Genomic DNA, 13856 nt, shown 5'->3' with positions numbered 1-13856 from the left:
TGTGCCCAGAGAGAGAGAGAGAGAGAGAGAGAGAGAGAGAGAGAGAGAGAGAGAGAGAGAGAGAGAAATATCTGCCTTTACCTAGGATTTAACTCACAGCCTCCTGCTTGCCACCTCTAGGCCACCGCATCCACTCCAATCTCCATCGACAATGTCGCTGCTTAAAAACGCAACATGGGCCAGTGAGGTCCACAGAACCATGATGACACTTAATTTTCTCCTTCTGTTTTGTGCAGAATGATATTTTTGAGTGGGCCCGAGACCACCGAGTGCATCACAAATACTCCGAAACGGATGCTGACCCGCATAACGCCCAGCGAGGGTTCTTTTTCTCCCATATCGGCTGGCTCTTTGTTCGGAAGCATCGCGATGTCATTGAGAAAGGAAGAAAACTGGATTTCAATGATTTGTTGGAGGATCCGGTGGTAATCTTCCAGAGAAAGTGAGTGATAATGGTAAACATGAGTAGGGGCTGGAGATACACTGGTGGTCTATCATAACAGGTCTTCAAGTCAAAGTTAGCCAGTGATTGGGATGGTAATTGGGCAGAGGATTGGATTAGATCAGTGTTTTCCCATCTAGGCAAGTTTAAGATGGATAGACTTCAACTCCCAGAATTCCCTAGCCAGCTTTGCTGGCTAGGGAATTCTGGGAGTTGAAGTCTATCCATCTTAAACTTCTCAATCTGGAGAAACATTGGTTTGGATCAGGGATCAGCAACCCACGGCTCTGGTTGAAACTCGGTGGATGGTGCCATGAAGGAGAATGAAATGGGGTAGATCTTTGTTATGTAGAATGGACTGGCTCAGGCCTTAAGGGCCCATTAACAAAGCTGGCTAGGGAATTCTTGCACTTGAAGTCCACCCATCTTAAGCTTCTCAATCTGGAGAAACATTGGTTTGGATCAGGGATCAGCAACCCACGGCTCTGCAGCCACATGCGGCTCTTTCATCCCTCTGCTGCGGCTCCCTGTCGCTCAAAATATGCGTCACAACCGCCAATGTGCGACACACACTAGCACACGATTTATTGAGCTTTTCAACCCCAGGCGGGCCAAGCATGGATAAATCCACGAAAAGAAAAGTTTCAGAAGGAAACGGAATGTTTAATTCCACTACATATGCTAGTTTTGTGGTCGCTCAGGAAATAATCAGCTCCCGGTGTTTTTCCTTTTTGTGAGAAACGGGTCCAAATGGCTCTTTGAATATTTATGGTTGCTGACCCCTGATCTAGATTGTCAGGGGAAATTTCACCCTGAGCTAATGAGGTGTAGACCGTCGGCTTTCCTAAAAAACATATCTTCAAAAAAAGCGAAAACAAGACCCGATAACATGTTCTAATGAAAACAAAATTTAATATGAAAAATAAGAATAAACAAATCTATCTAATTGTTACATTTTGGCAAGAGCAATTGTCGCCCACCTTCTTGGCAGACGAACAGAAGATCAAAAGTACAGAAATCTCTGGAATGTGTGATGTATTAAGAAACGTGTTAAAAAGCACGCGCAGTAAATCATTGCTGATAAGGCCTATGACCTGCGCAGTAAATTTTCAGCACAGCTAGCAAACAATTAACGCAGTGACATAGATGACCCTCAGGGTCCCTTCCAACTCAATGACTCTATGATAATTAACATTTTCCAACTAAGTGCTTTTATAGTTGCATTAGTGATTTTTTCAGAGGTGCAAATCCATGGAGAGGATTTATGAATTTAACAAACCATGCTATTTATAGGGTTGTTATGGTGGCCACGATAGATTAATTACTGCACAGAGTTGAGTGCAAAGCTAATGGGAAGTTGAAAGAACTGTTGGAAGAAATGTCCTTCTGGGTTCAGTTCCAAGTGGGGAAAAAGACACCGGAAACATGGAGGCTGCTTGGAAAGATGGCTTAATGATGGACAGGATCACAAGGCTTGAACTCCTGAGCAGAAAAGGGAAAAGATGTTGATAATCCCTGGGTTTTATGCCTTCTCTGGGCTTTTAACTTCATGGGGCACAGGAAGAGTATCCTGATTGGCTGCTCTCAGAGGCCATAGCTAGCTTTGTAGGTTGTCTGTGTGCCAAGTTTGGTTGAAACTCGGTGGCTGGTGCAATGAAAGAGAATGAAATGGGGTAGATCTTTGTTATGTAGAATAGACTGGCTCAGGCCTTAATGGACCATTAACAAAGGTGGGTGCTGAGTTTTTGCTTCTCTGAGTTTCTACTTCTCTTTTAGGAGAAACATTTTGTCTTTTTAGTATATCTCTAAAATATTTCATTATTCTAGGAGAGGGGTGGGTTTTAACTTCCAACAGAACAATCTCACATTAGCTAAAAAGTATATAAAATGTACAAATCTCTCTTATAAATGATGACACAATTGGGGATTGGAATCCATTCCTGCATAAATAAATGACTTTGTCCGTGATTATTAGCCAGTCTGAAAAACTACGGTGATAATTGGGCTTGCTGAATTTTGGGGGGGAACGATTTCTAATTCTAAGGAATTAGAAATTAGAAATCGTTCCCCCCCAAAATCCTTACAGGTGCATTGATCTCTGACAGAAATAATCAGTCGCTAATACTGCTGGGTGGACATTGGCTCAGGGACTAAGACGCTGAGCTTGTCGATCGGAAAGGTCGGCAGTTCGGCGGTTCGAATCCCTAGTGCAGCGTAACGGAGTGAGCTCCCTTGACACCGTCCCAGCTTCTGCCAACCTAGCTGTTCGAAAGCACGTAAAAATGCAAGTAGAAAAATAGGAACCACCTTTGGTGGGAAGGTAACAGCATTCAGTGCGCCTTCAGCATTCAGTCATGCGGGCCACATGACCACAGAGACGTCTTCGGACAGCACTGGCTCTTCGGCTTTGAAACGGACATAAACACTGCCCCCTAGAGTCGGGAATGACTAGCACATATGTGCGAGGGGAACCTTTACCTTATCTAATACTGCTGGGAACAATTGAATTTAGCCACAATTCCTGCTTTGTTTCTTACCTGAGCCTTACTTCAAAAGGAAAGAAAAGGAACGAATGAAATGAATAGATCTGGATAACAAAAGAAACCAGCAGTTAGGCTGAAAAGCAGCTTTTAAGAATATCCCAGCATGGAAGGAAGGGGGAAAAAACCCACAAACATTTAAAGCATTAAAAATGGATTTAAAACATTAAAAAGATGCTTTTAGAAAGAATGGGCTCAAACAGATCTCTTCTCAAACACAGTGAGTTGCACAATGCTTCTATTATTAATCCCACCCACCCACCCACGTTAAGACTTAAACAAACCCAAACTGTCCTTTTATTCGTTTCTTGGATACATTTATGTCTCACATTTTCACCAGGGGGGCTTTATCCCCATAGCCACAAACCCCACAAAGTAGTCTAAGTGGGTTGAAAGAGGGAGAGACATCCAGTGAACTTAAGTGGCTGAGAGGGGATTTGAACTGTAGGAAGTTAGCAACCACCCTCTCCTAGAAAAATGAAATGTTTTAGGAACTATTAAAAGGGAAGAATATTTCCCCTAAAAGGGAGGCAAAAACTTACCCCCCACCTTTGTCAATGGGCCCTAAAGGCCTGAGCCAGTCTATTCTACATAACAAAGATCTACCTCCTTCAGGCAGAGCCATAATAGGAATCCCAAAGCCCTTTCATTACATCATCAACCAGCAAGAGTCAACCAAGCTTGGGACTCAGGTTAGCCTACAAGGTTGCCCTGGCATGGCCCCATGGGAACCTCACAACCAATCAGCATACTCCAGGGGTGTCCAAACTTGGGAGCTTTAAGACTTATGGACTTCAACTCCCAGAATTCCCCACCCAGAATGGCTGGCTGGGGAATTCTGGGAGTTGAAGTCCACAAGTCTTAAAGTTCCCAAGTTTGGACACCCCTGGCATACACGCTCCAATTCAAAAGCCCAGAGAGGGCATAAAACCCAGGCATTCTCAGCATCTCTTCCCTTTTTTTCTTCGACCAAGATTTTTGAAGCATGTGATCCTGTCCACCATTAAAACCATCTTTCCAAGCACCCACCATGTTTCTAGTGTCTTTTCCCGCACTTGGAACTGAACCCAGAAGGGCATTTCTTCCAACAGAACCATGGAAAGCAAGAGGATCCAAAAAAACAGAGAAAGCATTGGAGAAGGAAGCCCTGCTTTCCAGAGGTTTCCAAGCTAAATGAGGAATTTCCAGCAAGACAGCTGTATTGCTCCATTCAGTGAAGAATGAAGAATCTTTGTTGTTAGATGCGAAGTCGTGTCTGACCCATTGCGACCCCATGGACAACATTCCTCCAGGCCTTCCTGTCCTCTACCATCCTCTGGAGTCCATTTAAGCTCACACCGACTGCTTCGGTGACTCCATCCAACCACTTCATTCTCTGTTGTCCCCTTCTTCTTTCGCCCTCCATCGTTCCCAGCATTAGGCTCTTCTCCAGGGAGTCCTTCCTTCTCATTAGGTGGCCAAAATATTTGAGTTTCCTCTTCAGGATCTGGCCTTCTAAAGAGCAGTCAGGGTTGATCTCCTCTAGGACTGACCGATGTGATCACCAAGCAGTACAAGAGACTCACAGGAGTCTTCTCCAGCTCCATAGTTCAAAGGCATCCATTCTTTGGCGCTCAGCCTTTCTTACGGTCCAATTTTCACAGCCCTACATTGCAACTGGGAATCTTATGACACTATAAAGATCAATACATTTTTTTAGTAAACAAGCTATGAATGCTTATGCTGCAAGTTGCTACGCCTTGGGAATTTGTCTTTATTTATTTATTTTTTGAGCCAGAAGGAAAACTCCTTTGTTCCCGTTAAAAAGAAAGAAAACCTGATCACAGCGGAAGGAAGGGTGAACATGATCTGACGTGGGAAACTCATGCAGAATTTTATCTCTTGGGGGAGTACAGCATAATGCTTTCCAAGCTTCTGCACTGACAAGAAAAAAATCTTGACCAAATTGCAATTCCTTCAAGAGGAATTGTTCCAAACACAGGAACAGATTCTTATGCCCTCCACTGAATGATAAGGGTGCGGTTCATGGCAGCTTGCAGAGAGATAAATATTTTGCGGTGGTAGAGGAGGTGAAGGACAGCTATTTAAATAGATTCCCTAGCCGAAACATTTTATCTAGGAGTGTTAACTGAAAAAAACCTCCCTTTTTTTTTCTCCAGCTGGGTGTTAGAATATTCTTTTTATTCCCTGGTGAGCACAGATAAAGGAAATCAACTAAAGAAATTATAATAATCAAAAGTTTACAGGTGTCAAGGAAATACACCTGAAGGCCAGACAAGGAATAACAGATGGAAACTGACCAAGGAGAGTTTCAACCTAGAAATAAGGAGGAATTTCCTGACAGTGAGTGTTAGATCTGGGCAACGAGAGAACAGACTGCGGACACGAAGTGACTTAACAGCTCTTTATTTGTAGTAGTAGTGATCCAGCTTGCTCTGTGGCCGGAGGGTTCCCCTTTTTATAGGAATCGGGTACGCCTCTCGACCAATCAGAGCGATACCTGTTTCCCGCCGTAGCGGCGGACCAGAGAGGAGACTTGCTACGATATATGTTAATATCTAACACCGAGAGCAATCAATCCATGGAACAGAAGTTGCCTTTGGAAGTTGTGGGAGCTTCATCACTGGAGGCTTTCAAGAAGAGACTGGACTGCCATCTGTCAGAAGTGGTGTAGGGTCTCCTGTTCAGCTGGGGAGTCCCTTCCAACTCTGTTAATCCGTTAAAACATATGGTCGTGTTAATTGTGAAAATGGCAGAAGGCTTGGATAGAGATTTGAATCAGAAGAGAGCTGGAAGGGACCTTGGAGGTCTTCTAGTCCAGCCTCTTACTCAAGCAGAAGACCCCATACCATCTTAGACCAGTGACTGTCCAGTTTCTTCTTAAAACCCTCCAGTGATCTAGCATCCAAAACTCCTGAAGGCAATTTCTGTAACACTGGTTAATTGTCCTCCCTGTTAGGAAGTTTCTCCTCAATTCCAGGTTGCTTCTCTCCTTGATTAGTTTCCATCCATGGTTTCTTCTCTTGCTCTCAGGTGCTTTGGAAAATAAATTGACCCCTCACACTTTAATAATAATCAGATATTAAACACTGAATTTGAAGATTCAGAGTTTAATATCCAACCCAGCTTTGACTTATTTAGTGCTATGCAATTGACACATGTTCTTCTCTAGCACATCCTTGGAAAAGCATCATTATTGAGGCATGCATTTTCTCAGGGGTGGGTTTCAAAAATGTTCACTACCGGTTCGGTGGGCATGGCTAGATGGGGTGGGGCATGCGACTGAGTGGGCGTGGGCAACTTGGCGTCACTCAATCACATTCACTCACGTGACCCTCTCACCAAGCCACGCCCACCGTAATGATGGTGAAAAGTTTTGACAGAAGGGGCCGCCCCTCCAACCTTGCTGGAGCTAAGGGAGCGCCTGGAAACTAGTAAAAAAAAAGGGGGGGTTGTCCTCCCTGGCCCCCAGGAACACTCTGCGGGCTTCAGCAGGACTGGGGGTGGGGGGGAAATGGGGGCATATTTCCCTTCCCCCAGCCCTGCTAAAGCCTGCAGAGTACTTCTGAAGGCTGAGGGAAGGCAAAAATGCCTCTGTTTTTGCAAAAACAGGCCCATCTCTGGGACCCCTCTGGGACTGGCATGCGCACACCATTAAAAAAAAGGGGGGGAACAGTGGTGGGCATCTCTGTGGGCGACACTGGGCCTGTTCCAACCATACCAGTTGGAACGGGATCCAGAACCCACCACTGGGGGGGGGGGATTACATTTTTTCAATGAAGATTGTTGTGCGCATGTGCAGAACAGAAAATAAAGATGGCGGAGGAGGAGCCGAAGTCGTGACGAGACGACGTGCGATCTCAATGCTCAGAGATCGCAGTCGATACTTTTGTCACTGGGTGGTCCAATAGACCTAAACCATCCCGCAGTGAACAGGAAGAATACGTCTTGCTGATCTCAGGGACATCGCAAAGTCCCTGATTGATCCAAGAGAGATTCTTCAAGCCGGTGACAAAAAATCCAGCCATTTGGCTGATGAAGTCGGGGCGGCTCCAAAACGAAAGGATATGGAAAGAGAAAGTGTTTCCAGCTAGTGAGGAATTTTTACTGTTTTAAAAGTGTCTGCCTATAAAAAGACTTAGAATTAATTTAAATTGGAGAACAGAAGAAATAAGTGGCGGAATTAAATTTGGACTGGTTTTGGACAGTGGGTTATCTTACTTTGTAAACGCTATCTTCACGGATGGAATTTATGCAAGCCCTTTAAAACAAATGGATTAAGTTTCCTTCTTCTATTTTTTTTCTTTTACTATTCTCTGTAATCTATGGACTAAAATTCTCCTCTATCATTACTGTGGGTGTTTTTCTAACTCATTTAAGAATCGGACTTTTTTAAAACTTGAAATATAAAAAAGGTACAAAAAGAAACAAAGAAATTTTAACATTGCAACACTGCTACTCGGAGGCTGGAGGTCTGTGTATTGGAAATGAAACACTTTTATTTTTTTTTCATTGATTATTCTGGCTTGGCACTTCAAGGTCTCACAACTTGTTTATAGAGAGTGACAAGAAGAAAAGCACACAGATGTTCCTTTGAAGTATATTTTTAACCAGAGAAATGTGAAATGTTATTGTGAATCTATGCTTAATCCTGTTAAAACCTTCTAAGCTAGAGCAGCAGTGTTTGTTAGCTGGAGATAATGGCACAATTTCAACAGCAGAAAGAAGTTTTAAGTTTGCAAAAGATACTCTCAGAAATACAGAAATTATCAGATACACGTGAGAGGATAGAGAAGATGTTGAAAGACTTAGTACACCTAACAGCAAAATATGATGAAGAAGTTGAAGATGCTAATCAAATGGAAGAAGTGACGGTTAAAATTCTAAAAATCGAAGAGGAAAATGAATATAAAGAAATTAAAATTGCTAATATTTATAGTGATTGGTTTGTCTCTGAAAAGGGAATGAGTGGAATACTGAAAAAGGAATTAAATGGAGGGGAAATCTACCCCAAATGGCAAGATACAGAAGAAGAGAAAACAAAAGAATTTATGGATTTAAAGAGAGAAATTTTATTAGCAATGTCATTGATAACACTACCGACAATCAAAGATAAGCTGATTAAGGAAACAGAAGAAGGGCATCGAAATTACATGAGAGATTTTATAAGCAAAGAATTGCTAAGAGGAGTCCATACAAAGTTGATTAAGGAGATGATTAGAGGACTGATACCACAAATGGCAGAAGACATGAGACTGTTTTGCTATTGGAAAGATACAGGTCGATAGATGGAAGAGTATAATTTAAAACTAGCTAAACTTAGTAAAACTTAGTGACAATAGATATAGTTAAATAAATAATTGATAATGATAACAATGTATACAATGTGTAGTGTTATGATAAGTAATAACTATAATAAATATTATATATATATATATATATATATATATATATATATATATATATATATATATATATATATATATATATATATATATATATATATATATATATATATATATATATATATATATATATATATATATATATATATATATATATATATATATATATATATATATATATATATATATATATATATATATATATATCCGAAGGACAGAAAGAGGGAGTATATATATTTGTTTTCGTAGATTTTCACGGGTGTAGGTATGCTGGTTTTGTTGTATTCGGGTCTTTTCCCGTGTAGGATTTTACATGGGAATCCTACACGGGAAAAGACCCGAATACAACAAAACCAGCATACATATATATGTATTTGTGTTACAACCCCTGGTATGCCCAAATATGGGAGGAAGCTCGCTACTCCCTCTTTCTGTCCTTCGGCTATATATATACATGTATGTATGTATGTATGTATGTATGTATGTATGTATGTATGTACTTGGCTATATATATACATATATATGTATGTATGTATGTTTGTATGTATGTATGTATGTATGTATGTATGTATGTATGTATGTATGTATGTGTACAACATAAGGAAATGGGATGTAAACTGTAAACGGTGATTTGGAAAGAAGGATTAGAAAACTTGGCTATTAAATATTATGGATGTTTAGCGAGAATAGGACATAAGGATTTAGTATCATTGGAGGATTTTAGAAACACTAAATGAAATGCCAGTGTGTAGTTAGGTATTAAATCTTGGTATATTTTATGATGAAGGACGTTTAAACAATTATAGTCAAATGAAAATGGAGGTATGATGATGGTATCATCATGTATAAATATCTGAGTTAAAATACTTGAGTTAATAGGAATTATGTTTGTTGACTGTGGAAGAGATGCACGGAAGCCTTTTTGTAACCAACTGATACACTTTCTACGGTGTGAAGGATGTGTTGTGTATGTTTTGAAAATTAAAAAAAATACTTTAAAAAAAAGAAAAGAAAGATGGCGGCACCCAGGATAGAACCGGTACAATCACATGTCCGGCCGAGTTACTACCTATTCGTCTGAACCGGTCCAAACCGGTAAGAACCCACCTCTGCATTTTCAAGCCCGTTTCGTTTTTAAAAGCAATCCCAGCCTAAAATGCTAAAGGTGCACCTCAAGAGCTGCTAAACCCATGGGGAATGCTGAGGAAGCCACTGCCTTCTTGTTCCCACTCCCTAACAGATAAAGGAGCAGCACAGGTGAAGCCATTCTAGAACAACTGGAGAATCATTTGACCGCCTCTTCTTGGTGGCAGCCCTTCAAATCCTGGGATACTGCTGTCATGTCACCCCTAATCCTTCTTTTCTTTAGACTAGCCAAACCCAAAACCTTCAGCCTTTCTTCATATGAGCCACGGTGGCACAGTGGTGAGAATGCAGTACCTGCAGGCTACTTCTGCTGACTTCCGGCTGCCTGCAATTTGGCAGTTCGAATCTCACCAGGCTCAAGGTTGACTCAGCCTTTCCTCCTTCCGAGGTGGGTAAAATGAGGACCCAGATTGTTGGGGGCAAGAGGCTGACTCTTTAAACCAGTAAGAGAGAGCTGCAAAGCCATATATAAGTCTAAGTACTATTGTTAAGTGCAAAGGAGGAAGGGAGGAAGGTGTGGTGGCGCAGCTAGAATGCAGTGTTGCAGACTAACTCTGCCCACTGCCAGGAGTTTGATCCTGACCGGCTCAAGGTTGACTCAGCCTTCCATCCTTCCAAGGTTGATAAAATGAGGACCCAGATTGTTGGGGGCAATGGGCTGACTCTGTAAACCGCTTAGAGAGGGATGTAAATCACTGTAAAGGGGTATATAAGTCTAAGTGCTATTGCTATCGCTATATGATTTGGTGCCCAGGCCTTTGATCATCCTACATTGACAACCTATCTCCCACTATCTTTCCTTCTCGCTTGACTCCTCTGGAATTATGGTTACGGGAAATATTGCCTCGTTATAACCCAATCACCCCTGTGGTTTTCTTTCTTTCTTCACAGGTACTATAAAAGTTCAGTTGTCTTGTTGTGTTTTGTCATTCCTACTATCGTGCCTTGGCATTTCTGGGGCGAAAGCATATGGAATTCATACTTCTTGGCTTCTATTCTCCGCTACACCGTCTCCCTCAACGTCACATGGTTGGTCAACAGCGTGGCTCACATGTATGGGAACAGGCCCTATGACAAAAGCATCAACCCTCGGCAGAACCGCTTTGTCACTTTTGGAGCTATCGGTGAGTTGCCAAGAATTGGTTCGCCAGGTTTCGGGAAGGGTGAAGCCTTGAGGTTGCTTTTCTTCAGACTGTTTTAATCATACTTTAGGATCAGGGATATCCATAGGTTCGTGGTGGCGGTAGTTTCCATTTTGAGAGTATAAAATCTAATCACCCAACAGAAGTGGAAAACAGAAGTAAAGGGAACAAGAAATCAGGGCATTGGCTTGTTGGAACTTTTCATTTTGGACACCCTGTCCAAAATATATAATTACAGAATGTACCATATTTTTCAGAATATATGAGACTCCAAAGTATAAGATGCACTTAGCTTTTGGGGGCCTTTGCCTCCTAGCAATTTGCCTCCTTGCAGCAAACACCAAACAGTCCGTTTCAGTTTCAACACAGCCTGATTAGCACAAACAGCTGGTCGTTGGGCCTCCCAACAATCAGCTGTTTCAGGCTGCAGGGATTGCCGTAGCCTATTACCGTCTCCATGTGCCCCATTTTCGGTCTCCATATCCTGTTTTTAGCCTCCTCATGCCCCATTTTCCACCCATTCCAGGTGGCAGGGATTGAAATGGGTGGAAAATGGGGCATGTGGAGGCGGCAATAGGCAATGGCAATCCCTGCAGCCTGAAACAGCTGATCGTCAGTAGGCCAGTCCAACCGACAATCAGCTGCTTGTGCTAATCAGGCTGTGCTGAAGCTGAAACTGAAACAGGATGTTCACTGTTTGCTGCAAAGAGGCAAATTGCTGGGAGGCAGAGGCCAAAGGATGGGGGGGGCAGCAGGTGGGCGGAACTACATTCAGTGTATAAGATGCACCTACATTTTCTCCCTCTTTTCGGGGAGGAAAAGGTGTGTCTTATACTCCGAAAAATAAGGTAGCTCTTAAAATCCTTTTGTTGGTCAAAATAATGAAAATAATAGCTGTCCCTCCATTCAAATGTCTACTGCCTCTGCTTGTTTGATTCTCTATTCTCTTTTGTTCCTTCTCCACCTTTGACCCTACTTTTCCTTTCCCCTGGGTTCTGTTTTCCAGGAGAAGGTTTCCATAATTACCACCATACCTTTCCATTTGATTATTCAGCCAGCGAGCTTGGCTTCAAGTTTAACCCAACCACATGGTTCATTGACTTGATGTTTTGGTTGGGTTTGGTCACCGAGAGAAAGCAAGCGCCGTCGGAGATGATCAAAGCCCGCAGAGAGAGAACTGGAGATGGCACTACTTGAGAAACAAGCCGAGTCCTGGATTTTGATGCTGCTGTATGTGTTGCTTGTATGTTTCTTCATTGAGGGGGCAGCTTCTGTCCCAAACCTTCCCCTTATAATGAAAGTAGTATTTTTCATGGAACGATAGCCAAATTCATTTCTGGAGAAATGTCATTTTTCCTCCGGGCAATCCTTTTTCCTATGGCAGAAAAACACTTAAAAATATTCACTCAACTTCCAAGAAAGGTGTGAATGTCCAAGCCTGCAATTTCCCCCCATAACGTAATGCCCTTCAGACAGTGGTGGGTTACGGCTGGTACGTCCCAGTACGGGCATACCGGTGGCAGCTGGGAGCAGCGGCCACCATACCGGAACGGTGTTTTGGTGGGCCCACCTGCCCGCCTGCATTCCTTACCTGCTTTTAAGCCAACCGGGCCATTTGCGCACATGCACCCAGTATACGACCTCCGCCAAGCAGCTGGAGCGTTGCAGGGCGATGGGTGCTCATGCTTACGCAGCGCGCATGACCGAGGTGGCTGCCCGGCTCCGTCGCAGCGTACCAGTTGCGACGGGATCCGGAACCCACCACTGCCTTCGGATGAGTTGAACTCTAGTTGCCCGTAAATCCAAAGGCAATTGTAGCCTTTGGACATTCGAGTCCAACACATCTGGAAATCACCTCTGGCTGGGAGAGGCTGGATGGGCAGTCCTTGGGGTTATGGGTGCTAGGCAGGGTTGGGCTTCAACAATTTTAGCAAGGGGTTCTCCGCCTGGTTGCTGGGTGGGTGTGGCCTAGTCGGCCTCCTGCACCATGATAGGGGGGAGCGTTTTTTACCTCCCCGGGCTCTAGAGGCTTTCCTTGAGCCTCCGGGAGGGCGAAAACAGCCTCCCCAGGCTCTAGAGGCCCTCTAGAGGCCGGAAAGGGGAATGTTTCTCAAACTTCCGGTAGGCCCGTTTTTCACCCTACCTGAGCCTCCGCATACATCCTGCACTTAACTGCATCTAAAATGGGCCGCGTGGGGACTCCTGGGAGGGGAGGGCAGGGCCATCCAGGAGCGGGATTTGGGGGTTCTCCGAACTGCACAGAATCTTAGCTAGAGGTTCTCCTGAACCCCTGCGAACCCCCAGTAGCCCACCCCTGGTGCTAGATCTACTGAAAGCATGAGATCTACCAACCATGGGGCAGAGTCGGTTGCAAAAGTGTGATGCAGAAGCAAACGGGTTTTGCCTCTAGACATCCAGAGGTCCACCTGACATGTTGCGCTCTGATGTAGAATGTAAAGCTGGCCAGGAAAAATTGGGCAGCTTACTTACCTGGTCTAAAGCCACCCCTTCAGCTCATAAACAGCTGTGCTGAACACTGTACGTTGAACTTCCTGGAACGCTCTCTATGATTTGAGGGAATGCTCTAGGACAGGGGTCCCCAGCCTTGGATTCCTCAAGCTGGCTGAGGAATTCTGGGAGTTGAAGTCCACAAGTCTTAAAGTTGCCAAGGTTGGGGACCTCTGCTCTCGGATGGCCTCAACAGTCTCCTGCAGTCATGCACGACAAAACAAGCTCATCAGCAGTAGGCAATCTTCCTTTGAAGCAGGGGTCGGCAACCTTAAGCACTCAAAGACCCATTTGGATCCATTTCCCACCAAAAAGAAAACACCGGGATCCACAAAACCATTCCGGTGCCTGACTCTTTCCTGAGCAACCCCAAAACTAGCATAGAGTATGTAGTTCAATTCAATTCAATTTATTAGATTTCTAGACCGCCCCCTCTCCCCGGAGGGACTCGGGGCGGTGTACAGGAATAAATTTAAAAACCATACAAACAATCATATACATAGCTAAAAATCAAATTAAACAACCCCTGTACGAATTTATAAAAATTAAGAACAGACCCTAAAACCAATCCTAAAAATTTAGAAATGAAACTGAGGTGGGAAAGGTGGAATTAGGCCAAGCCGGCTAGCTGGAATAGGTGGGTTTTAAGTTTCTGACAGAAGGAGCGGAGGTC

The 13856-nt window shown here is 43.5% G+C and overlaps 1 protein-coding gene across 1 annotated transcript in view; it reads left to right on the top strand.

The window, feature by feature from the left end:
• The window catches only part of SCD5 (stearoyl-CoA desaturase 5), a gene marked incomplete at its 5' end in the record, with an annotated part of 48556 nt that extends 35853 nt beyond the window's left edge, over positions 1-12703 (top strand). The window contains 3 exons of the mRNA XM_081959230.1: positions 237-442; positions 10425-10657; positions 11682-12703. Of these exons, the coding sequence (XP_081815356.1) occupies positions 237-442; positions 10425-10657; positions 11682-11872 (630 nt within the window). The 3' untranslated portion in view covers positions 11873-12703. The remainder of the gene's footprint in view (positions 1-236; positions 443-10424; positions 10658-11681) is intronic.
• Positions 12704-13856: the final 1153 nt, after the last annotated feature.

This window comes from Natrix helvetica, assembly GCF_964273705.1.
Source record: "Natrix helvetica genome assembly, chromosome: 7".
NCBI classification, from domain to species: domain Eukaryota; kingdom Metazoa; phylum Chordata; class Lepidosauria; order Squamata; family Natricidae; genus Natrix; species Natrix helvetica.
This window is presented reverse-complemented; position numbering and strand designations above follow the sequence as displayed.